Source organism: Macaca nemestrina, chromosome 7, assembly GCF_043159975.1.
Source record: "Macaca nemestrina isolate mMacNem1 chromosome 7, mMacNem.hap1, whole genome shotgun sequence".
Taxonomy (NCBI): domain Eukaryota; kingdom Metazoa; phylum Chordata; class Mammalia; order Primates; family Cercopithecidae; genus Macaca; species Macaca nemestrina.
In genome coordinates, this window is record NC_092131.1 from 150553487 (window position 1) to 150580968 (window position 27482).

The 27482-nt window shown below is 39.3% G+C and overlaps 1 protein-coding gene across 5 annotated transcripts in view; it reads left to right on the forward strand.

The window, feature by feature from the left end:
* The first annotated feature begins 1402 nt into the window (after positions 1-1402).
* The window catches only part of LOC105490349 (Dmx like 2), a 173030-nt gene continuing 146950 nt past the window's right edge, over positions 1403-27482 (forward strand). For all 5 annotated transcript variants that reach the window (XM_011755853.2, XM_011755871.3, XM_011755861.2 and 2 more), the window contains exon 1: positions 1403-1717. In XM_011755853.2, coding sequence (XP_011754155.2) covers positions 1631-1717 — 87 coding nt within the window. In that variant the 5' untranslated portion in view covers positions 1403-1630. The remainder of the gene's footprint in view (positions 1718-27482) is intronic.

The following is a 27482-nucleotide window of genomic DNA, read 5'->3' on the forward strand; positions in this document are numbered from 1 at the left end:
AAACATCTGATATACCCCCACTGCATGCAGAGTGAAATCTGGGCTTCTTGGCGCATTCAAGACTTTCTCCATAACATGTTTTGGTAGGCCAAGAGATGGACCACTTGGATACCTTGATCTCTTGCTAAGTATTATTTACTTTCCCCACCCTATAAATCATCTGTCTCAAACATTAATCTTTGTACCTCCAACACTCCCCCCTCCATTTTCTGTACCGTATTTGCAGCATTTCTTGTCTATCTCAGCCTGTCAAAATTAAACTCAGCGTTTATGTCAGGTTATGTCTCCATAACGCCTTATCCAGGCCCTTAGTCAACATCCTTCTTCCTCTTCTGCGGTGCATAGACTTTTATATCTCAATCACAACACTTTTGGCGTTCTGCCTGGTTTTACACACAGTTGTGTCCTGGTGTCCCCTGCTGCCTTACCCTGTGACTTAAGCATAGTATGGGTTAAAAATTTGCCATGAATTGGCCTGCGGCAGGGATCTGATCCTTGTTATCAACCACTCAACGTTTATCAGACAGTATGGAAAATCAGGCGATTCTTCTAATTCATGAAATTACCCATGAAAAAAAGTCTAAAGGAGTCACCCGTCTCTAAGGGGGCTTTTTGCTGTCTAGAATAACCGTGACAAAAAGTGGGAGCAAAATAATTAGCTGTCAGGGGAGTACGGCTTCTCTAAATAGTTGCAAGATGCCTAAATTGTTTATGTAAAATAAATTATCTTATGTACTGCACTTTCGAAAAGACCGAAGAGATCTAAGATATCTCCAGGTGGAAATTCCTGGTGACGGGTGTCCTTCTGAGGTCAACTGCACTGACCATTGCACACTGTATTCTGGACTAGGTTCAACACTGCAAAACAGGCTCGTGGCTCGTCCCCGGCGTCCGACTGCTGCGTGGCCCCGTGCGACCTACACCCCACTCCGCCCCCGCCCGCGACCCAGTCCCCGGCCCCGGCCCCGTCCCCGCCCCCGTCCCCGCCCCCGTCCCCGCCCCCCGTTCTCCGCACTCCGTCCTCCGTCCTCCGTCCGCAGCGGCTGCAGCCCTGGAGGCTCCAAGGGAACTCCCGCACGTCTGCGCGCGCAATGCCGGGACCGAGGGTCGGCGCGGCGCGCGCAATTGCCTTGGAAACCACGGCGCGCGCACGCGCAAACGCGGGGCGTGGGGAAAAAGACTGAACTGAGAGCTTTGTCGCGGGAGGGGGGGCTCTACCTCCCGTCGACCGTCGCTCCCCTGCGGTGGGCGCGCGCGCCGGCCCGCTCCCTCGGGCGGAGCGTCCCTTGCTGCACGCTCCCAGCTCGCGCGTTCCCCCTCGTGCCCTCCCCCGCCTCACACGCACCCTTGCCCTCCTCCCGCATTTGTGCGCCGGTGCAGCAGGCAGTGGGAACATCCGGGCATTTCCGCAGCTGAGCGGCGACCCGGGCGGCGGCGGCGGTCGAGGAGCTCCCTCATGGCAGGGACGAGGCGGAGGGAAGGCGAAAGCCGGGCGAGGAGTTAAGCCGGAGCCTCCGCGGGGCGGGTTTCCGAGGGAGGCACAGAGGGAAGCGGCTCTCGCGGCCGGAGAAGGGCCGGGCGCGGGGCTCGTCGCCCCTCTCGCGCATTCTGTACAGCCCGGGCTCCGGAGATGCATCTGCATCAGGTCCTCACTGGGGCTGTCAACCCTGGAGACAACTGCTACTCCGTGGGCAGCGTCGGGGATGTCCCCTTCACGGTGAGCGGCGGCCGGGAGCCCGAGGGGAAGATACCAGGATCCAGACGCGGGGGCAGGGACCTCCTGTCCAGGGCGCACGCCTCCTCAGGAGGCTGTGAGGTGTTGGTGGGCCCCACCCCTGGCCCCTTTGCAGCCTTGGGGTTTAGTTCCCCGTGGGACCGTGGGTCCTGCGTCTGGTGTAGGAAATCACCCCTTAGGGGAAAGGCTTAGTAATCCACCGCACTCTCCACCCCCAGCAAACGGGCCCGAGGTGGCTGAACTAGAAGGTTCCTCCTAGGGCGGTGGAGGAAGGTGGTGGAGTCGCTGAAACCCCAGAGCGTCCGTTTCTCACCTGCTCTCGGCGTGGAGGCGAAGAGACTTGGTGTTGGTTTAGGAACGTGCAGGCGAAGAGACTTGGTGTTGGTCTCGGAGCGTGGAGGCGATGCTGCGCCTTGGCTCCCCCTGCCCGCTGTGTTAGGGCAGCTTGGAGCTGCTGGAGTCTGTGGCTTTAAGCCTAACCCTGCGTATCTCCTGATAATGCAGGATCTTAATTCCAAGAAGAAGATAGAAAAATTCATCCTCTGCGGCCGAAAGATTTAGCATGGAAGGGTTAGAGTGACAGTGACTTGGAGAGCTGTCTCATTTATCAGGAGGTCGTAGTTTGGTAACCCTCCTATATAATAGTTTAATCTGTAAGGTAGCCCTTTTTTTTTTTTTTTTTTTAAATATAGTAAGGCAATGTGAAAAATTTACGACAGTGCTTGTTTGAGAAAAGTGTATGTATACATAACGTTTTAGAATCTCCTTAAAAGCTGGATGAAATAGACATGTTTCTCAAGGAGATTGGACTCATCAGTCCTTTTTGAAAATGGAAATGTTCAAACCAAGCCCTGGAGCTTTGTTTACTCACAGTCTCCCATAGATTAATATGAGTTCTTTTTTAAAGAATGAAATTTATACGTGGTCTTCCTTAAAAGGAACTGTAGGCAGCCAGACGTTTATTAAATACATTTTGTTATTGATAACCGTTCTTCTTGATAAAATTGGAAATAGCATAATGGTATGCTTTTTAGACAAGGAAAACCCTTTGATCCGATGTCTGCTTTCCAACAGTGTTTTTAAAACGGCAGAAAATAAAGCTTCAGCAAAACTGCAGAATCATTATGTAGCAGTGCATTCTGGAACAGTTTATTTTTTTGACGTTTTGTGATACATTAACCCCAGAAGATTGCTTTTTAGCCACTTTAATTTTTTAGTGTAATCAACTTGGCCTAGCTCCAGTTTAGAACAAGCCCTTTAAAAATAGGGTTTGCCTGCTTTATATTGTTACGCCTATCACTATCACTGGTGTGTCATCTGTGTTTTATGTACATGTGACTTAAAAGATCCATATAGAACTGAGCTTGGTCTTCAAGTGTGTGGAGAATCTTTTGGGGATAGAGAGAAGAAATTTCCCTGTTCCCCAGTAGTGCAGATAGGAAGTTCCCCAGGGTTAGAAAGTGGGCCTCTTTCATCAAGAAACAAAGCTGGAATCTTTGGTAATAGGTATTTTCCTGCTAGAATGGTGGTGGTAGTTTTCTGCTTCCATCTCAAGTGGAGTGCTGTTTCACTGCAGGTCTGGTATGTAGAACTAAATAAACGGGTTCAGATGCAGCCTGGAAAAACCTGTGTAAGAACTGTTAGTGCTGCGCAGGTGTGGTTATGCTGTAGGCCACTTGTGACCAGATGCTCAGAGTCATTTTCAAATCTTTTTGCACCTCCCTAATTCAACCTTTCACAAAGTCTAGTTGACTCTCTGCACTCTCTACTAGATTTACTCCTTTTCATGTCCTTAACCACCACCTTACTTTACAGTCTTATTTGTATTAATATGAAAGCTTTCAAAACAATTTTCTGACACTCATGTCTGATAACTTCTTCATCCTCCACACCACTGCTAGGATAATTTTCTTCAAGTATCATTTTACCATATCACTCTTGGCTTAAGAATGTGTAGTTGTTTCTAATAGCTGTGTTACGAAATACAAACTTGTCAAATATTCTCCATCTTTGACTTTATATTTAATTATATGTACTCCTCACTTTGGCCCCTCTGTTACATACTGATCTTCTTACTCTAACCTGCATTTTTATGTTGCAACAAGACAGTCCTTTTGGTCTTCCAAATTCGACTCAAAATTTACCTGGTTTAGGATGCCTGCCTGTGACACTGTTATTTTGGTCTTTTGACAAATGCAAATACAAACCCATTTTGCACACCACCTCATTTTAATACCTTAGTTTTGAGTGTACTGATCCAGTTATAATTTTGTCATGAACTGGAGATGACCTCTTGGGCTTTGTGAAAAACAGATTGGCAAAAAAAAAAAAAAAAAAAAAAAAAAAAAAAAGAACAAGCTGCTTTCAAGCACTGTACAATCAACTAACAAATACCTGAATTCCTATATTTGTATAGTAAAAAGAAAAAGCAAGCTCCTCTTCATGGAGCATGTCACTTGATTTTAGAGCAATCAGATGAAGAAGCTTTAGTTCTGGATCAGATGATTAAAAGGGTGACCAGCCAGGACTTGGAATGAAGGTCTTGTGACTTCTCATCGTGTGGGCTTTTCTTTGTAGTATTTCCTTCTTAATATCAAAGTGCCTGCTTTGGAGAGGGCGTGTAGGTGCGTAGGTGGGTTAGTGGATGGATGGAAGGCCTCCCAGCCAGACATAGTGTAGAATACTGTCTTGCAACTAACTGATGATTCTTAGCTGATGTTGTGTTTCATGGTAACCTGAGAACCTTTTCAAAATACAATACATACTTTATTTCAGAATCTAAAATTGATACATCTTTGAAGAATAGAATTGTTCTAAAAGGATTTTGAGTTTATAACATTGTAATAATTGAAAGAAATGGTGTGTTACATATTTTCCTGTGCATGGTGGGTGGCGTGATTGGTTGGCTGTGAATGACTGCTTGATGTCATGATGTCCCAGTTTGTGCAATATTGACATGGTAGTGCAGTCTGTAGTAGACAATCTCAGCTGATGTCTGTGGTTTTAGTGGTATCATGTAAGCTGTGATGCTTTTCACTTGTGTTTAGGCAGCATACAGCTGTTTTCCTAAACATTCAATTGTGATTTCGTAAATGTAGCTGTAGATACCACATTTTAAAACATCACCTTTTGAACAATTTTGTTCTTTTCAGTGTAAGATCTAGGTTTTGGAAACGTTATCCTGCAATGAGTCAAATCTCTGGTAGTTCAAAGAGATGATCTTCTCCTGTGTATGTGCTTTATTATACTTTATTTTGCCTTTAAGACATTTCTAACTACCCTTCAGTGAATGTTTTGAGGGTTTATGCAACAGATATTGTAAATTTCTCATTATTTATGTTACTACTTTTCTGAAAGATAGTCCTTGGCTATTTTTAAACTTTACTGCACATATTAAAATATTAATTGAAATAATGATCATACATGATGATTTTCAAATTAAAAATTCATTTGGCCTTAAGGTTTGCAGACTATTTTCAGATGTGGGCAGTGACTATTATTGTAGTCTGACATGATTTCAACACATTGATGAACATTTACAAAAATTAGTAAGTCATTTACACTCTTACGGCATTTATAATATACTGGCAGAGATTAAAATGATTTGTATAATTATAACATAAGGCAGATGGAAGAGATTGTAGTTGGGAAAACAAGAAGAGGTTTTATGGAAGATTAAGGTTTGGAAAGATAAGAACAGAAGCAAAGGAATGGCATAATACGAAGGATAAATTATTGAGTGACTGTTGTCTTTGCAAAAGTTACTTTTTAACCACAGGACTTCTTCATTAAATAATAGACACTCTTAGAATGTTGAAAAAATATAATTTTCAAACATTACCTGTAGCTTTTCAGGAAAATACACCTGGTATTCTGACATTCGATTTTTTTTTTAATTAAAGTACCAACAAAAGGTTGGAAATAAATGGAAAACCATTGATTTAAAAATTAGAAGATAATGTTGTATAACCTCTTTTATGGCATTTAGATATGTCTTAACTCTATTGTAGAATAACATTTCAGTCCTAGAGTTATGGCAACACTAAACCTTAAAAATAATCAACCAGTTTATACATTTAGCAAATGTCGAACACATAGGTGTGCTAAGCTTTGTGGGTATTTAAAAAAAAAAAATTACAAGACATAGTCTTGATTTCAGGGAGTTTACTGAAGAAGTGTAGGATCCTGGTAATCTAATAGGAGAGTAAAAGACATGTACCTAATAACCACAGTAGGCCAGCTGTGCCATATTGCCAGCATTTAAGTGGGAATTCAGGAAGACTAAGAGATAACTTTTGGCCAGGGGAATCAAGGAGTTGGTTAAAAACATGCTTCTGTACTGGCTGGTTATTAATGTGTCAACCTGTGCTGAGAGGAAAGGGAAAGACAGAAGTCAAGAATTTAGAATGGACTTGTTTTCTAAGAGAAATTTGCCTTTTTGTTCTTGGCGTGTAGCTTCTTGTTTATTTAAATGGATACATTTAAAACCTTGTGGGCTTGGGCTTCGTGTCAGCCAGTACGTGAATATAGGGTTATATAAGTTCTTATGTACCTGTGTAGCTTGTTAATTAGCCTTCCTGCTTGTAGCAAGAAGACTCCTAGCAACTACTGAGAAACTCTGGTAAGGTTCTGAATAATGTCTTCCCCAAAAATAGAAGGTCAGAGACCAACTACTTGTATGGTGTTGTCTAAATCACTTAAACATGTTTAGGTCTTTGATCTGTAAAAGAAGTTCTTAAAGATATTCTTTAAGTATTTAGACCACGAATGACAATTATATGGACTTCTCTAGAGATTTTCAGGGGCTAAAAGAGAAAATGGACTAGAAACATAAAGTGGTTGTGTCGAAGTTGTAGGTCTGGAGTCTTTATTGTATATTGCTTCTCACTTGCATTTACAGGACTTTATCAGACCTCACAGTCAGGGAGTCTAACCTCCTTTCTGGCTCAGTAGATAGGCCATTCAGAGCACTTATGAAGTAGTGGGTCTAGGAATGAGTCTTTGGGCTTACAGCTGAGGAGGAGCCTCTTGATTAGGTTTTGGTCCTTGGCACCTGACAGATAATAATTGCCTGTGAGGAGGAGCCTCTTGATTAGGTTTTGGGCCTTGGCACCTGACAGATAATAATTGCCTGTGACTGCCATAGTACAGTATTGGGTGGGAGATGGGGCCAGTGTGATAGTGTTTAGGTTCTTCTTTCGCAGCTTTCCTTTTCCCATGCAATGCCTTTATTCTTTTAGTTTCTGTTCTTAGGATTTGGGGGATTTAAAAGACTACTTTAGAAATTATAATCAGATTATCTTAACTTGGATCTCAGTAAATTTTTAGAACAAATCAGAGTCTCAGTATTTAATTATCTGAAAGAGCACAGGATGTTGGTAACAACCATAATGGCACAGTGGAAAAACAAGTCATGCCTGACCAATTTAATTTCCTTCTATGAAAGTAAGGCAGTATTTAAAATGGGATAGTAATATAGAATATCTGAAATTCAGATTTAGTCAGACTTCTCTAGCTTGTCAGTTTTTTATTTTTATTATTATTTTTTGAGATGTAGTCTCACTCTGTCACCCAGGCTGGAGTTCAGTGGCGCAGTCTCTGCTCACCACAACCTCCGTCTCCTGGATTCAAGCGATTCTCCTGCCTCAGCCTCCTGAGTAACTGGGATTACAGGCGCGTGCCACCATGCCAGGCTAATTTTAGTATTTTTAGTAGAGATGGGATTTCACCATGTTGGCCAGGCTGTCTTGAACTCTTGACCTCGAGTAAACCTCCTGCCTTAGCCTCCAAAGATGTTGGGATTACAGGCGTGAGCCACTGCACCCGGCCATTTGTCAGTAATTTTTAAAAACAAATTTGGAAGCCAAATATTTTAGTAGAAGTTTTAGGGTTTTCAATCTTTTCGAGTTTGTAGAATCCTTTTGCATTATATTAGTGCTCTGAAACCCTGATCCATGATGTCACTTGGTATTGAGGGACCAAGTACAATTTAACAAAGGTGGCATGACTGTATTCACTCTCTCTTAAAGAGTAAGCTATGATGCTTTTCACTTGTGTTTAGGCAGCATACAGCTCTTTTCTTAAACGTTCAATTGTGATTTCGTAAATGTAGCTGTAGATACCACATTTAAAAACATAACCTTTTGAACAATTTTGTTCTTTTCAGTGTAAGATCTAGGTTTTGGAAATGTTATCCTGCAATGAGTCAAATCTCTGGTAGTTCAAAGAGATGATCATGTAATCCTGGAACTTGATGTAAATATGAAACCAGTTGCCTGCACTTCTTATTTTTTTGTGTGTGGGTTTTTGTTTTCTTAAATTTCTTTTTTTTTTTGTTTGCCTGCAAGTTTTATTCTCAAATCTTCTCATTTCATGATTCCTGAGGCTTCCTTTAATGCTGTCTACCCCTAGTCCTGAACACCTAAAAAATGTAATGGTTATCTTAACTCCTTCTTTTTTTTTTTTTTTTTGAGACAGAGTCTCGCTCTGTTGCCCAGGCAGGAGTGCAGTGGCACAATCTCAGCTCACTACGAGCTCCGCCTCCCGGGTTCACGCCATTCTCTTGCCTCAGCCTCCTGAGTAGCTGGGACTACAGGTGCCCGCCACCACGCCCGGCTAATTTTTTGTATTTTTAGTAGAGATGGGGTTTCACCGTGTTAGCCAGGATGGTCTCGATCTCCTGACCTCGTGATCTGCCCGCCTCGGACTCCCAAAGTGCTGGGATTACAGGCGTGAGCCACCGTGCCCGGCCTATCTTATCTCTTTCAGATACAGAAAATAGAGTTAGGCCCCTCTAAATATTATACATGGTAATATGGTGGGAGTGATTTTAAGGGAATACATAATACCCTCTTAGATGGATTATCATTGGAGAGACGTTCCTTTCGGTCCATTTTCTTCTAAAAACTGAGCCTTCTTGGGTGTAATAACATTTAATTTAATTCAGACTAAATTGTTGTTTTATTTCTGTGATTTTAGGAGAAACCCATTGGTTCATACTAAATCAGTAGAGTTTTCTTGTGATTTTAGGAGAAACTCAAAAAGTCGTAAGTGCGTTTTGCAAGTAAGCATAGATGGACACAAAAAACTCAAAAATTCTGGCTTAGACTCATTTCACAGATATATGTAGCTCATATGTTAGCTGTAGTTCAAAAACAAAATTGCATACATTTTCTTAGGAGTAATGATTTTGGTTTTGTGCCAGCAACTTCTTCATATCATCTCTGGCCTCGAGTGCATCCACACTTAAGAGGATCTAATCAGCAGGAGGTAATCATATTATCATCATGTACCTTTCCCATAATAACTCCCATCATTCCTTTTATGTGGATGAATAACCAGTGTTTTCAGCAAAGGCCACTTCCTTCATTTATGTTCTAAATTGGGTGTGATTTTGTACCCCAGGAGACATTTGGCAGTGTCTGGAGACATTTTTGATTGCTGTAACTGGAGATGGGGAATTGGTACTGCCATCTAGTGAGGAGAGGCCAGAGATTTTGATAAAACATCCTACAGTGCACAGGATAGCCCTCCACAATGAAGAGTTACCCAGCCCAAAATGTCAGTAGTACTGAAAGTTGTGAGAAACCCTGATTTGTACCTTATGGTTCTCATCTCTCTTTCCTACTTAAGTGCATGATTCTAGCAGTTTCTCCCTTCTCTCTTATAAAAATGCTTTTTCTGCTCTACTGAAACACTTTCTTCATTTAGCCTTCTTAGTTTTCTCCTACCATGCTTAATTGCTTCTTGTCAGCCTGATTCCAGATTTGTATACTCAGCTGTTTCTTTGACATCTCCTCCTTGAAGGTCTAATAGCTATCACATTTTCCTCTTCCAGTCTTCCCTAAATCAATAAATGGCAACTCCACTTTTTTTTAGTTCCCTTGTAGTCTACCTTTTCTCTTCCATTTATGTCCTATATCTAATGTTGGCAAATTCTATTGGTTATACCTTCAAAATGCATCCAGAATCTGACTACTACTTATCATCTCTACTGCTGCCACCTTGGTGCAAGACAGCATCATTTTTTCCCCTGGATTATGGCAGCTGAATCTTAAATGGTCTTCCTGCCTTTTCTGCCTCTAGTCTATCCTCCTTCAGTTTATTTTCAACATAGTAGTTAGAATGCTCCTGTTAAAATACAAATAAAATCTTTTTAGTCCCTTCTTCCAAACATGGCTTTTTCTTTTTCCACTCAGAGTAAAAACCTGAGTGCCTGCAATGCCCTTTATTGCTGTTTCTTTAGCACCTGAAACAGAAGGTGGTACAAAAAAGTACTCAATAAATTAGTAAGTGGAAAGGATACTTAGTGTAATACACACATTCTTACAGTAAAAACTGATCTTTTCATAAGGCTATGTTTTATAATACTTCTTGATATAGGTCAGTGGCATTAAGTCATATTTAGAAAAATCAATTTTATAGGATGAAGGCAGAGAGCTTTGATACAAGATAGGTGTAAAGCTGTGCTGGTCTGGTTTAATCCAAGGATATATATTAATGTATCAAGAGGAATTGACAGGCTGTTCTAAAATTTTCCTCAGTGATACTTTTGAAAGACTTAAATATATAATGAATTAGAGGTTAGCCTGACAAATACCTGAAGTGTAGAGATTCTGTATTTTAGGAGTTTAATATGTTGTATTAATCTGCTAGGGCTGCCATAACAAAATAACAGACTGGGTAGCTTAAACAACAGAATTTTTTTTTCCTCACAGTTCTGGAGTTTGGAAGTTCAAGATCTACGTGTCAGCAGATTTGGTTTCTCTGGAGGACTTTCTCCTTGTCTTGTACATTGCCCCCTTCTTGCTGTGTCCTCATATGGCCTTTCTTCTGTGCACATGCACTCATGGTGTCTTTTTCTCTTAGGGACGCTAGTCTTATAGGGCCCCACCCTTAAGGCCTCATTTAACCTTATATTACCTCTTTAAAGGCCTTACCTCTAAGTACAGTCACGTTGGTAGGTAGAGTTTCAAGCTGTGAATTTTGGGGGCACACAGTGTAGTCCACAACACGTTTTAACAATCGGCTGAGCTGGTCCTGGAATTGAAAATTGAGGAGCCTAACAAAGACATGATTGAGGTGGCCGCCCTACTTGGTGGTAATCTCAACTCAACCAAAGGAGTACTCGTGGATAGAAGCAAGATTCTGTTAAGAAATTTTAAGAATATGCTAATATGGACAAATGGGACATTCAAACATGGCTGTGATAATTTTATGCTGGAAAATTTTATATAGATATAATTAAAAGCACAGTTTGACCATTAAAAGCAAAAAGCAAATAAAAACCACAAAGAATTCAGATTTTTTTGGTAAAAAATTAATGTAATATCTGCATTGTAAAAGAATTATAATTCCAACAGCGTTGAAATATGGAAAGTAAAACTGAAAGTTTCCAGTCCCCGGAAGAATTAGTACAACTTACTGGTTATCCTTTATACAAAAAATATTTTGGTGCCTGGACATTGTACATACAAGATAAACTAGCTATTAAAGTGTACTGTTGTATAAGAGGGCTTGGTGTATGTTGGTATTAGCTATAAATTAGTTAAATTGGGGATCATGTACTAACGTGATGATTTTGACTATGGAATAATTGAACTGTAGCCGTTCTTCCTGGCAGTGTTAAATAGTGCTATCTCTGTGTGGTTGCTATATAGAAAACAAGGCAATTTTTGAAAGTAGTAAGATTAATATTTATCTTGTATGTTAAATTGGTACATGAAATCAAATCTGCTTTACAAATTAAATCTAGTTTAGTATCTTCATTTTGTGCCTGGAATTGGTTCCTGCTCATGGGTTCGTGGTCTCGCTGACTTCAAGAATGGAGCTGCGTACCTTTGCAGTGAGCGTTACAGCTTTTAAAGATGGTACAGACCCAAAGAGTGAGCGGTAGCAAGGTTTATTGTGAAAAGCTACAGGGCAGAGCTTCCACAGCGTGGAAGGGGAGCTGAGTGGGTTGCTACTGCTGGCTGGGGTGGCCAGCTTTTATTCCCTTATTTGTCCCTTCCCGTTCGGTTTCCGTCCTATCAGAATGCCCTTTTTTCAGTCCTCCCTGTGATTGACTACTTTTAGCATCCTGCTGATTGGTGCGTTTTACAGAGCACTGATTGGTGCATTTTACAATCTTCTTGTAAGATGGAAAAGTTCTCCAAGTCCCCACTTGACCCAGGAAGTCCAGCTGGCTTCACCTCTCAATTTCATAGATGAGGATACTAATACTCTTGAGAAATTAAATCATTTAATGAAGGCCACCTAGTTAGTACCGTGGCAGAATTAAGACTGGAACCCAAAGCTCCTAGTTCTCTTCCCCCCACCCCAGCAAAATGTAAAAAGTAACACATGCCCTTGCAGATAATTTGAAAAATCCTGAAGAAAGAGAAAATAATTTATAATGGCACAACCCAGAGATAACCCCACTTAACATTTTGGCAAGTTGGACTGAGGCCTCATGGAGGAAGCTCGTATTATTACTGATTTGAGAATGTTTACCTGTAATTTTTTTTGTTGAATGATTTTTGGATAGTTATTTTTCTAATAATTTATTTTGTGTAGGTTTTCAAATTTATGAGTATAAAGTTGTTCACAGCAGCCTTTGAATATCTTCTTAGGTTTGCAGCATTTCTGTTGCTGCTTTTCTCATTACTGCCATTGGTTATTTGTGCCTCTCCCTTTTTCTTCAACAGAGGTTTATCAACTTTATTAATCTTTTTTAAAGAACCCACTTTAGCTTTACCATTTCTCTCTGTTATATACTTATTTTCTATTTTATTAATGTTTTTCTTAATTTGTTATTTCCTTTCTTCTATATTAATTTTGCTGTTTTTCCCCTACCTTGTTGAGCTAAATGCTTAGCTCATTTTTGTCTTTCTCCCTAATAGATGAATTTAGAATGTAAGTTTTCCTCCAAGATCTGCATTCTCTGCATTCTATAAAGCTGTTTTTAAAACCATGAACTCATAAGTAATTTGGAAGTAAATTTCTGAATATCTGGTACTTTTAAAGTTACAAATATGCCTACTAATTTCTAGTGTAGCTGTATTGTGTGCAAATGGCATGCGGTGTGTACTTAAAATCTTTTTAAATTTATTGAAATTTCAGTTGGTCAGTTTTTATAAGTTTTTTTTTTTTTTTTTTTTTTTTTTTTGAGACGGAGCCTCGCTCTGTCGCCCAGGCTGGAGTGCAGTGGCGCGATCTCGGCTCACTGCAAGCTCCGCCTCCCGGAGACCATTCTCCTGGCTCAGCCTCCCCAGTAGCTGGGACTACAGTCACACGCCACCATGCCCGGCTAATTTTTTGTATTTTTAGTAGAGATGGGGTTTCACCGTGTTAGCCAGGGTGGTCTCAATCTCCTGACCTCATGATGCACCTGCCTCATCCTCCCAAAGTGCTGGGATTACAGGCGTGAGCCACCACACTCGGCGTTAATAAGTGTTTCATATGTGCTTAAAGAAAATGTGTCCTCTTCAATTGTTGGACAGAGTTTTATATATTTTAGGTCAAGCTTGTTCATCATGTTGTTTAAATCTCCTAAAACGTTACCACTTTTCTGTCTGCTTATTCATTTTGCCGAGAGATGTGTTAAAATCTACTATAAATATGCATTTATTCCTGTCTTGTAGTTTTGTTAATTTTGTTTTATTTATCTGTGCTTACAAGTTTAAAATTATTACATCTTCTTGGTGAATTGATCTGTTGATCATTAGGAAGTAACCCTTTTTGATTTCTGACAATGCTTTCTGCAGTGTACTTTCTCTGGCATTAATATGGTTTTATTAGCTTCCTTTGGTTGGCATTTGTACAGTCTATCTTTTTACTTTCAACTTTTCTGCATAGTTATGTTTCAGATCTTTCTTCCAAATATAGTGATGCATTGATTAACAATGGAGATGCATTCAATATATTGCTAGGCAGTTTCATCGTTGTGCAAATATCATAAAGTGTACTTACACAAACCTAGATGGTTTTTTTTTTTTTTTTTTTTTTTTTTTTAAAGACCGAGTTTCACTCTTGTCTCCCAGGCTGGAGTGCAGTGGCGCAATCTCTGCTCACTGAAACCTCCATCTCCCGGGTTCAAGTGATTTTCCTGCCTCAGCCTCCCGAGTAGCTGGAGTTACAGGCATGTGCCATCACGCCTGGCTAATTTTTGTATTTTTAGTAGATGTGGGGTTTCACCATGTTGGCCAGGCTCATCTCGAACTCCTGACCTCAGGTGATCCATCCTCCTTGGCCTCCCAAAGTGCAGGATTACAGGTGTGAGCCACCACACCTGGCCAAAAACCTAGCTAGTATATCCTAGAACATACCTAGGCTATATGGCATAGCCTGTTGCTCCCAGGTTACAAAGCTGTATAGCCTGTTGCTGTACTGAGTAATGTAGCCAGTTGTAACACAGGGGTATTTGTGTATCTAAACATATCTAAATGTAGAAAAGGTACAGTGAAAATATGGCAACATAATCTTATGGGACCACCCTCATATGTGTGGTCCATTGTAGACCGGGTCCGTCGTAGACTGGAATGTTAATGTGGCACATGACTATAAAACATAGTTGGATTTTAAAAAATACAGCCTGACAATTTCTGTGTTAACTAGAACTTTCAGTTCATTTATGCTTGATGTAATTACTGGCATGTTTGTGTTTAAATTCGCAATCTTACTATGTGCTTTTTGTTTGTTCCTTTTGTTCTTTGCTCCCCTTTTTCTCCTTTCTTGTGTCTTTTGAAATGAATTTTCTTTTTCATTCAGTTTTTTTCCCTGTAGTCCTAAAACTCCATATTCTGTTTTCATTCTTTTGCTAGTTACTCTAGAAATTACAGCATGCATTCTTAACTTATTTCTCTCATTGAAGCCTTATGAGGGTTTACATTCCTTCTAGACAATTCAAGAACCTTCTGTACTGCTTTTTAATTCCATTCCTGCTTATAATATACCCTTCTTTGGTAAGCCTATTCTTATAACCCTGGAAGACATTATTATTTTACACAGTCAATGCTTATTTAGATTTACCCATATGTTACTTTGCTCTTCGTTTCTTCCTTCTCTGACATTCCATTTGAGATCATTTTCCTTCTTCCTGGAGAATCTCCATTAGAATTTCCTTTGGTGTGAATCTGTTGGTGTTGTAATGTTGTCTTTTGTTTGTCTAAAAAAGCCTTTTTTTCATTCTTTTTAAAACTTTTAGTTGCAGGGGTACGTGTGCAGGTTTATTATACAGGTAAGTTGTGTGTTGCTTGGTTTGGTGTACAGATTATTTTGTCACCCAGGTAATAAGTATAGTTCCTGATAGGTAGTTTTTTGATCCTCTCCCTCTTCCTTCCCTCCACTCTTCAGTAGGCCCTGGTGTCTGTTTTTCCCTTCTTTGTGTCCATGTGTACTCAGTGTTTAGCTTCCACTTATAAATGAGAGTATGTGGTATTTGGTTTTCTGTTTCTGTGTTAGTTTACTTAGAATAATGGCCTCCAACTACATCCATGTTGTTGCAAAGGACATGATCTCATTTTTTTTATGACTGCATAGTATTTCATGGCATATGTGTACCACATTTTCTTTCTCGAGTCTACTATTGATGAGCATCTAGGTTGATTCCCTGTCTTTGCAATTGTGAATAGTGCTGCAGTGGACATACGCATGCATGTGTCTTCATGGTGCAACAATTTATATTCCTTTGGGCATATACCCAGTAATGGGATTGATGGGTTGAATGGTAGTTCTGTTTTTATTTTGTTTCATTCTTTTTTTTTTTTTTTTTTTGAGACTGAGTCTTGCTCTGTTGCCCAGGCTGGAGCATAGTGGCATGATCTTGGCTCGCTGCAACCTCCGCCTGCTGGGTTCACATGCTTCTCCTGCCTCAGCCTCCCAAGTAGCTGGCATTAGAGGTGCACACCACCACGTCTGGCTAATTTTTGTATTTTTAGGAGAGAATGGTTTCACCATGTTGGCCAGGCTGGTTTTGAACTCCTGACCTCAAGCAATCTGCCCACCTCAGCCTCCAAAAGTGCTGGGATTACAGGTGGGAGCCCAGCCTATTTTGTTTCATTCTTGAAAGGCCGTTTTGCTGTCTTTTAGCAGTTAGACAGGTAGATAGAGCATGGCAGTGTTTTCCTTTCAGCACCTTAAGGATTGTAGTCTTCTGGCCTCTACTGTTTCTGTTGAGATGTAAACTGCTAATTTACTGTTGGTTCTTTGAAAGTTGTATTTTTTTCTCTTAGCTGCCTTTGAGATATTTTCCTTTGTGTTTCTGAAGTTTTGCTATGTTTTGTCTGTGTATACATTTAAAAAATCTGCTTGGGCGTTTTCAAATCTGTACATTAATATCTTTTATCATTTATTGAAAAATTTCATCTGTTATTTCTTCAAATATTGCCTCTGCCCTGATTGACCTTATAAAACAAATAAATATGTTTTAGACTTTCTGACTTTATTTCTATGTCTAATAGTTTTTGCCATGTTTTCTATCTTTTTATTTTTATTTTTTTGAGGCAGAGTCTCACTCTGTCGCCCAGAGTGACTCCGTTACCCAGGAGTGCAGTGGAATTGTCTCAGCTTACTACAACCTCCACCTCCCAGGTTCAAGTGATTCTCTTGCCTCAACCTCCTGAGTAGCTGGGATTAGAGGCATCCATCACCATGCCCGGCTAATTTTTGTATTTTTAGTAGGGACAGGGTTTCCCCGTGTTGGCCAGGCTAGTCTTGATCTCTGACCGCAGGTGATCTGCCTGCCTCTGCCTCCCAAAGTGCTGGGATTACAGGCATGAGCCACCGCGCCTGGCCCCATGTTTTCTATCTTTTTATCCTTTTGTGCAGCATTCTAGATTTTTTTTTCTAATCAATTTGCAAATCATATATTCAACCATGTCTAATTTTCTGTTAAAGCCATCCTTAAATTCTTAGTTTTGGGTTATACTGGTTCTTTCATGAGGTCTTCTTTCCTGGTGTGATAGATATTGTTGACTATGCATATTTGAAAAATGACTTTTAGAAATAACCTAAGACCCAAGATGGTGGTATCTTACCCAAAAGGGAATTTTAATTTAATTAGGTGACATGTCTTGGGGATTTTACTGGTTAGGGATGACATTAATTCAAGCCCAAGCCTTGAAAATTTCTAAACCATCCAAGTGATACAAAGACAGGTGCGAATCTCTACAAGTGGCTGGGCGCCGTGGCTCACACCTTTAATCCCAGCACTTTGGGAGGCTGTGGTGGGTGGATTACCTGAGTTCAGGAGTTCGAGACCAGCCTGGCCAACTGGTGAAACCCCGTCTCTACTAAAAATACAAAATTAGCTGGCATAGTGGTGCACGCCTGTCATCCCAGCTACTCGGAGGCTGAGGCAGAAGAATCGCTTGAACCCGGGAGGCAGAGGTTGCAGTGAGCTGAGATTGCTCCACTGTACTCCATCCTGGGTAACAAGAGCAAAACTCCATCTCACACCCACACCCACCCACACCCACGCCCACCCCCACCCCCCCCCACACACACACGCACACAAAATCTCTGTAAGTGTTGGTTTAAGTCTCTCATGTTATGTGGATTAATCTTCAAGATTTCAGTTCAAAGTGTTGGGTAGTTTATTGGAGTCCCATCTTTTGTCAGATGGAGCACTTTCATTTTTGTTCCTCTAGATCCAAGAGACCATCAAAATGCAGTTCAGTTTTACCCTCACTCTTTTAGATTAGCAATGCTGTTAGACAAATTGGCATTCAGTGCTGAGCACAGCCTTATGTTCTCCTTTTCTCTTAGATTTTGGCCCACTAATTTCGCACAGTATTTTTTTTTTTAGCTCTTTGAGTGTTTTAAAATCTATGTTCATTAAGAATATTAATCTGTATGGGCCGGGCCAGGTAGCTTACGCCTGTAATCCCAGCAGTTTGGAAGGCCGAAGCAGGCAGATCACTTGAAGTCAGGAGTTCGAGACCAGCCTGGCCAACACGGTGAAATCCTATCTCTACTAAAAATACAAAATTTAACTGGACATGGTGGCACACGCCTGTAGTCCCAGCTACTTGGGAGGTTGTGGCACTAGAATCACTTGAACCTAGGAGGTGGAGGTTGCAATGAGCTGAGATGATGCCACTGTACTCTAGCCTGAGTGACAGAGTGAGACTGTTTAAAAAGAAAAAAAAGAAGACTATTAATCTATATGTTTTTTTCCCTGCTTGTACTGTTTTTGTCTGGTTTTGGTATCATGCTAAGATGTTTTTTGTAAGTTTCATGAAGCTTTTTGTGTTTTAAATTTAGATCCTATGATTCATTTTGAGTTAATTTTTGTGTAAAATATCAGATTAGATTTTTTTTTTTTTTGGTATATGAACGTCCAGTTGTTCCAATACCATTTGTTGAAAACCTGCCCTTTCTCCATTGAATTGCCTTTGTACCTTTGTGAAAAATCAGTTGGCTATATTTTTGTGGGTCTATTTCTGTAGTCTGGGTTCTGTTGCACTGGTCTGTGTCTCTATCCTTTTGCCACAACACCACTGTCTTGATTACTGACTTTGTGATAAGTCTTATAATTGGGTAGTGTGATTCTTGCTACTTTCTTCTCTCTTTTTTTTTTTTTTTTTTTTTTTTTTTAACAATTGTTTTAGTTATTCTAGTTCCTTTATCTTTCCATTTAAATTTTGGGATCAGTTTGTCTATAGCTACAAAAAAAATCCTGCTGGGAACGAACTTGATTGCCTTTCTTTTAAATCTATAGATCAGTTTGTGGAGAAGTGACATCTTTGAGTCTTCCAATTATGAATGTATGTCTGTATTTATTTAGATCTTTGACTTTTCATCAGTGTTTACGCATATAGATCTGATACATGTTTTGTTAGAAGTATTTCATTTTTCAGAGCTATGTTAAAATGGTATCTTTTTAAACATTTTATTTTCCAATTGTTTCCAGTCATTCATGTCTGTTGATTTTGTATCCTGTGACCTTAGCAGTAGGTTTTATTTTTCTTTTTTGTAAATCTCTTGGGATTTTCAGTGTAGCTGTCCACAGTAGCTGCAAATTAGACCGTTTGAATTCTTCCTTTCCAATCTATGTGTTCTTTTTTTTTTTTTTTTTTTGCCTTATTGCACTACTAGGTTTTTTTTTTTAATAGATGCCTTTATAAGGCTGAGAAGATTCTTTTTTATTCCTTGTTTGCTGAAAGTTTTTATCATAAAGGAATCTTGAATATTGTCAAGTGCTTTTTCTGTATGCATTAATATGGTTATGTATTTTTTCTTTGAATTATTAATGTGTGGATTGCCATGATTGAGTTTTGAAAATTGAATCAGTCTTGTAGTACCAGTACAAGCCCCACTTTGTTATGGAATATTATTGTTTTTATTTGTGGCTGGATTTGATTTGCTAAGATTTTATTGAGTGTTTTTACGTCTGTGTTCATTAAGAATATTTATTATTATGGTTTTTTCTCTTGTACTGATTTTGTCTGGTTTTGGTATCATTGTAATACTAGCTTCATGAGTTTGGAAGTATTTTGTCCTCTTCTACTTTCTGTCAGGATTATGTAGAATAGGTGTTATTTCTTCTTTAAATGTTAGTAGAATTTACCAGTGAAACAATCTGGGCCTGGAGTTTCCTTTTTTGGAAGGATTTTAACTATACATTTAATTTATTTACTAGTTAAAGGACTATCCTAGTAATGTATTTCAGCTTGGGTGTGTTTATACTGTTTTTGGTTTTAGAGGAATTAGTCTATTTCATCTGTTTCATTTTTATAGATTTGCATATAGAGTTGTTTGTGGCATTTCATTATTATACTTTTAATATGTGCAGGGTTAGTACTGATACCCCTCTTTTATTCTTGATATTGGTAATTTGTGTCTTTTCTCTTTGCTTATCTTACTGAAGTTTTTGTTATATTGCTCTTTTGATTTCATTCATATTCACTCTTGTTTTTCTGTTATGTCATTGATTTCTGCTTTTTTATTGTTTCCTGCCTTCTATGTGATTTGGAATTGTTTTGCTCTTCTTTTTCTAATTGATTAAGATGGAAACCTACGTTACTGATTTGGGAGTGCCCATACTTCTTTAAACATTTTTCTACTAGTCATTTTAACATCTTTGTCAGTTGATTTCAACATCTGTGTCTTGTTGTCTTTTCTCTTGCAAGTTGAGATTTTCTTAGTTCTTTATATAAGTAATTTTGGATTATGCCTGCACATTTAAAAATATTACATTATGCGACTCTGGGCCTTGTGTAAATCCTATGGAGAATGTTGATATTTTTGTTTTAGCAGGAATTAGACTTGGCTGGGTTGAGGTGGAAAGGTTTGACCAACCTTCTATATATTGTGGTTTCTATGTAAGTTCCATTTTCAAAGCCTTTACAGTGCTAGCTGAATATACTCTATCCTGTGATGTGCCACTTAGTGGCCAGTATGGGATCTGGGCAGTGGTCTCGAAGTTTTTGCTCAGCTGTTTAAGCTAAGATTATGCTTGCACAGCCTGGGGATAAGCCCAGGAGTTTACAAGCAAGTTTATTGAGTTGCCTTTCCAGACTCTTCTTTCTGTGACTTTCCTGGTATTTTCTGGTTTTCTGGCTGGAAAACTAGTCCCTTCTTGTGACTGTACCTGTCTGTATTCAGTGCCAAAGTAGCTGTAGAGAAAGAAAAAGAGCAACGTGGATCTGCTCCACTCTCTTGGGGTTATAGCTCCTCAGAGTAGAACTGTGGAATTATTTGGGGGCTGGGATATCAGAAAATAGAGGAAAAAAAAAGATAAAGGGATAATTTTTCCACCCTTTCTTTGAACATTAAGAATCTCCTTTCCTATTCCTTGAGCCAAAAGTAAATGGCCTCTCCTGGAGCTCTCTGTTTTTGCTGCTTGGTTTAGGCCTGACAGTCCAGGCCTAACTTAGTTCAGTAAAATGGGAAGCTCTCTGCTAGTATAGTGAACTTCAAATTCCATTCTTCTTACCTCATCTATCTGCTGCCATTTACTTTATTAAGAGTCCTCCACTAACTGTTCTGTGCAGTCTGTTTTATGGCTACATCAAGTGGGAGAGACATCATCGTGGTTATTTTACTTAGAACTGGAACTATGATGTAATATTTCATACCATCAAAAAATATCAAGGACCTAGGAACAAATCTGATGATACATGTTTAAGACTGTCATAAGCAAAATTAATAAAACTTTATTGAGAGACTTAAAGGAGATAAATACTATGTTCATGGACTGGAAGATTCACTACTGTAAAAATATCAACCATTTCTGGCCGGGTGCGGTGGCTCACGCCTATAATCCCAGCACTTTGGGAGGCCGAGGTGGGCGGATCACGAGGTCAGGAGATCGAGACCATCCTGGCTAACACGGTGAAACCCCGTCTCTACTAAAAATGCAAATTAGCCAGGCATGGTGGCAGGCGCCTGTAGTCCCAGCTACTCGGGAGGCTGAGGCAGGAGAATGGCATGAAACCAGAAGGCAGAGCTTGCAGTGAGTGGAGATCGTGCCACTGCACTCCAGCCTGGGTGACTGAGCGAGACTCTGTCTCAAAAAAAAAAAAAATCAACCATTTCCAAGCTTATTTACGTATCTTTGATGCATTCTCAGTCAAAATTTTAAGAGAATTTTGTGGAATTTGATAGAATGATGCTAAAATTTTATGGAGATAGATAGTGCCAAGAATAGATAAGGCAATATTGAAGAGCAATAAAGAAGACTTCTACCAGCTCAAGACTTATAAAAGTTGTAGTCATTAAGATAGTGTGATGGCAGTCTAAGGACAAATACACCAAAATCAGCACCAGAAAGAGACCCACACATTTGTTGATGTTTGATTTATAACACAATTGGCATGGTAGAGTAACAGGATAGTTGATGTTTTCAATCAGTGGTGCTTGGACATCTTGTTATCTACATAGGAAAGAAATAAGACTTGGTCTGTATCTCGCACCATACATAAAAATTAACTCCAAGTAGATTAGAGATGTGCAAGACAGAATAATACATATTTTAGAAGGCAGAATTCAGAGGAATACATTTAGAGGAAAACATATTGCTAACCTTGAGGTTACAAAAGTTTTCTTAAAACACGAAATTGTTGTATTTTCCTCTAATTTGATCTTTCTTTAGAGTGGCTATAAACTCTCTGGAGAGTGGCTATAAACTCTATCTCTGTCCTGATGATGTCCAGGGATTATTGTGGGGCTGCGATATGACCATATGAGATGGTCGTGGATGTTTACAGTCTGACTTTCATGAGATAGTTCTTTATCTTGGTAGATGTCCTAATGCTTAAATGTCAGGCCCATGGCAAGGTGTTCTTCTCACAGAAGACTTATTTATACTGGCAGATACCCTTGTGGTTCTTGTCCGATCTGTGTCCAGTTTATTTGACCAAGACAGCCACGCTCTAGGAGAACCCTGACCAAGAAGAGAATTAGGTTCAGGTGTGTCGGTCAGGTGAGCTACAGAGGAGATGGTAAAACAAAACACATGAAATAACAAGAAGTTTTTATTTCAGATTTTAGAGAGAAGAGAAAGCACACCTTGCAAGGTCAACAGGAAGAGGGGAGCCACCTAGGACAAGCAAGTGCAACCAGTGGATGGGACGAAAGAGAAAGGACCTAGGGAACTGAAGTCTTTATTGGGGTCCAGGGTGTTCTTAACCAAGCAAGTTTCCCATGGGGAGTTCTAATTGGTAGGTTGGAGAAAGCAGGCATGAGTTCTGAGGAGTCATGCTGTGACTAAGAGGTGGTCACTGACGCATATCTGTACAGTCTGTGCATGGTTTGGTGAGTCAGGTAGATTCTACCTAGCTCTCCCAAAAGGAGGTAATAACCAGGAGGTGGTTGTAAAAGGCAGATATCTTGATTGACCACGTTGAGGACCTGGGAGGAAATGGAGGACTAAAATCTGTGTTAAGGGTGACTGAGCCCTGATTCTTCAATGAGAAAGTCAGACTTATACTTGAAATGAATGGCAAGGCAACCTAAAATTATAGGAATTCACTGCACAAATAAACCACAATTGCAGATAGATATATTTTGGATATTGTGAGCCAGGTTTCTCATTATTGAAGAAGAGAGTTACAAGTTTAGAAAGTGGGAAGACAGCCAGGCACAATGGATCATGCCTGTAATCCCAGCACTTTGGGAGGCTGAGGTGGGCGGATCACGAGGTCAGGAGATTGAGACCATCCTGGCTAACACAGTGAAACCCCGTCTCTACTAAAAACACAAAAACTTGGCCGGGTGTGGTGGCCCGCGCCTGTAATCCCGGCTACTTGGGAGGCTGCAGCAGGAGAATCGCTTGAACCTGGGAGGTGGAGGTTGCAGTGAGCCGAGGTTGCGCCACTGCACTCCAGCCTGGTGACAAAGCGAGACTCCATCTCAAAAAGAAAGTGGGAAGGCTAGAATGAACCTTGTCAATATAATTGGATTAGAGGCATTAGTGTGACCTCATAGATGTGTATGTGTCTATACACATATGAATATATTACGTGTTTACATGAATAATATGTGTATGTATGTATACATGCATGTATTTGTATATATTTAAACAGACATAAAACAATGATGTATAGGTATAGAGATACATAGATATGATAGGGATGTTTGTATTGGTGTGTCTTTGATCCTAAGCCCTTTCAGTGGACAGTTGAAAATAGATGTGTGTGTGTCTGTGTTTATAGATACATACATAAATATATGCACACATTTGTTTCCTAACTTTGTCAGCTGCAAGGCCTAGAAGCAGTGATACCCCTGTACCAGTGAACACAACTGGCATCTAGATCTTGGTTTCTAAATACCTTTGTCCACTAAAAGGAACCAGCATTTCTTGGAGGAACCAGCATTTCTTGGAGGAATAGCTGATTTTCGGCTGGAGCATGAAAAACAAGATAAATTTGGAATTTCTTGTGCCAGAAAGTAAGGAATTGCTCAAAGAATGATCAGAGCGTGTCATAATGACACAGGAGCTAGCTTAAAGGTCTTCTACTGGCCAAGTCTGGGACAATTTGGGTATGAAAATAAGTGATAGTAGATTATAACCCTTTGAATAAGATAAAAATTCATGAATTTTTACTGATATAAATAAGTACACAAATAAGGAATGCTCTTCTTTACAGAGGGAAACTGACAAATGATGCAACAATGGAATTAGAAAATTGCCATTTGGCAGCCATCATAGTAATACTAAAACTAATGGATGAAAGTTTAGTAAGGAACAGGATATTTACATAATCTCAAAATTTATTCCCATAGAATACTTATTGATTATAAAGGAAAAGCAATATAGAGGAGAAACCTGGAAGATACTATCTGCATTCACTGTCCAAAGTAAACATCATCAGAGATGGGGCAAATTAACAGAAGTGCCTCCTGATAAAATGCAGTAAGAACGTTGCTGCATTTCTGTGGTATTCCTGTCCCAAGCCCATAACCTAAATCTAATTGAGAGGAAACATCAGACAAACCTGAATTTTGAGATACTCTAGAAAATAAATGGCCTGTGTTCTTCAAAACTGTTAATGTCATGAAAGACAAAGAAAGAGTGAAGAATTACTCCAGGTTAAAGGAGTCTAAAAAGACATGATAGCTAAACACTTAATCTGGAATTATCTTTTACTATAAAGGATACTATTGCAGCAGTTCAAGAAATCTAAATAAGCTCTATAGATAATAGTATTTTATCAGTATCCATTGCCTGATCTTGATAATTGTACTGTGGTCATATAAGATATTTTTAAGAGGAAATATTAAAGTATTAAGGAAGAAAAAGTAATCATGCCTGCAACTTGCAAATGGTCAGGAAAAAGTGTCTGTGTATATAGAGACAAGGATAAAACAGATGTAAAATATTAACATTTGGGGAATGTGGTATATGGTAACTTTTTATAACTTTGTATAACTGTATAACTTTACAACTTTCTGTAAGCCTGAAATTATGTCAAAATAAAAAATTAAAAGTAAAGGAAGTACTGTATCATAAAAGAAGAGATGAATGATAAATTAGACTACTTTAAAATTAGGAACTTCCTCAAAGATAGCATTAAAAGTGAAATGCAATTTGTGGAGCTGGAGAAAAGAATTGCAACATCTATATTTGACAAAGGACTAGTGGCCGGAATATAACAATACCTACAAATAAATAAGAAAATGATAATAATGGATGAAAGATTTGAACAGGCCCGTCACGAGAAAATCTAAATGACCAGTAAACATTTGAAAAGGAGCCATAGCTCGTTAATAATCACAAAAATACAGATTGAAATCAGAAGATTCTATTACATACCTAACAGACTTGTACAAAATTACTAACTCTCACATATATCTGGTGATGGCAAGGATGTCCAGTAATGGGAATTCTCATGCACTGCTAGTGACAGTATAAATTGGTACAACTATTTTGGAAAACAATTTAGCATTAATGCCAAAATTTAAGATATACCTAACTTGTGATACATCAGTTCCTCTTTTGTGTATATATTCTAGAGAAATGCATGCACGTATGTGGAATTTCCCTGCAAGAATGTTCAGAGCAGCATTGTATGTAATAGGCAAAATGCCTGTCAACATTAGAGTGGATAAATTGTGATACATACAAGGGAATATTAATAAGAAATGAAAATGAGTGAATCACAGTTACATGCACCGTGGATAAACTTCTGACCTAATGTTCAGGGAAAGAGACAGAAAAGCATACAGTATGATTCCATTTACATAAGGTTCAGAGGGAAGGCAAAACTAAACCATTTTGTTTAGGCATGCATACAGAGGTGGAAAAACTACAAAGAAAAGTAAGGGGGTGATTTCCCAAAAAGGGTAGTGGCTACTTTTGCTTGAGAGGGAGAAGTGTAATTTGGAAGGGACGGATGATCTTTTGAGTTGCTGGAAATACTCTTCTCTACTTGGGTGGTGGTTACGCATGTGCTCACTTTAATTTATTCTTTGCGGAGTATGTTTTAGGTACACCTCTAAATTTAAAACATTGTCTTAGTGGGTTTTGTGAGGGATTATATAGGTGCATGTTTGTCTACTATTTTTAATGAGAATCTCAAGGCTTTGCAGATTAAAAAAATACAAACAAAAACTTATTGTCCATTTCTCTCTCTTTCCTCCTATCCTGGGAAAATATAAGCACATGTGGCAGGATCCTGTGTGTATTTTCTACCATGTTATGCCCTTCGTGCCTGGTCTAGCGTAACTGCTCAGTAGACATTTGTTGACTTAATGCTTAGCAGTTACCGTATTATAAATAGTTGCTGAATAAAGAGTTAAAATGGAAGTTGGGTGCAGTGGCATGCCTGTAGTTTCACCTACTTGGGAGGCTGAGGTGGGAGGATCACCTGCGCCTAGGAGTTTGAGTCCAGCTAACATAGTGAGAGCCCATCTCTTAAAAAAAAAAAAAAAGTTAAATGGAACTAGTCAAGGCAGATTACCTTAGTAATGGGAAATTTATTGTAAGGATATAGAAAAGGGAATAGAAGACAAATCTTCGAAGAATCTTGTAACACAAGTTGTAGTACAGCTGAGCCTCAGTTATCAGGGACTCATTTCTGTGGACTGCTTACTCTTCCTAGTGGGCTGTGTGGTCTCTTACAGTGTCTGTGCCTCTTTTGTGTACGGTCTATTAAAACTGGCTTACATGAAAATCACAACGCCTTGGCCTCTGTGTACATAAAGCCATTTTGGCTTTAGTGCCTGTTACTACCTGCTACATTTCTTGATTTTACTAGTTGAATGTCTAGGAAGTAGAATCTGGCCCAATTCACTCTTTTAAGCCAGACCGCATCATAGCTTGCTGGCCAGCCTATAGCTTTTGGTATTAAATTCTTGGTCTTTGGAATCAAGTGTCAACCCCGGATCCAGTCAGTTTTATACTGTGGGTGTTGATCACGTGGTCTGCCAGGGCTGCCCTTTCAGAAGGACTGTAAATGGGGCACATTTCTCTAGAAAGGCCTGTGAATAAGGTGAATAATACATTTGACATGATAAAGCATAATTTTTCTATTATGTGTTGTTCAGATTGTTCCCTTTTTTATTACTTTACATAATTGTGCAATAAACTGTTATTAATACTAATTGTGATCTTTGTTTGCATGTCTGGATGTTTTCTTAGGATCAAGTCCTAAAAACAGACTAACTGAATCAAAGTACCCTATTTAAATCTCTTTATAGTCTCCTAATTCACGATACCAATTTGTTTTCCAGAAAAGCTGTATGGTTTGATGCTGTACCATACTCTTGCTCATTACTTTTTCTATTCTTTATTAAAGGCTGAAAAAAGTACATTTAGCTATCTAATGCTGAAAAGCCTTGCAATCACATATTCTGGGTTCCAAGCGATCACAGATAACTTTAGTAACTCCTCTCACTATATATATCCTGTTTTGCTCTTTTCCTCCCAGCATTCTCACTGTACTCCTTACCCTAATTTCATGGCCAAATCCACATTTTCTTTGAAGCCCTGCTCTGTATATCCCTAATCTTTGTATCAGTTTTGCTTCTAGTCAGGGCAAGAGACAGATGTACTGAAGTAAGAGCAAGGTTTATTTTAAGATACACAATAAACCATCAAGGAAGGGCAATTGAACTTCAGAGTAATTGGAAATAGAAAGCTGGTAGGTAGTATCAACTGCTTTGTCTTAGGGGTTTTATGCATTGTTTTCTCATAGGTCTTTCTTGTCTTTGGGCATCTGATCTATTTGCTTCTGAAACTTGTGAGTTCCTCTTCACGTTGCACATGATTCTTAATGGTTGCCTTGTTCCTGAATGTGCATGACTTTTCAGCTCCACTCTT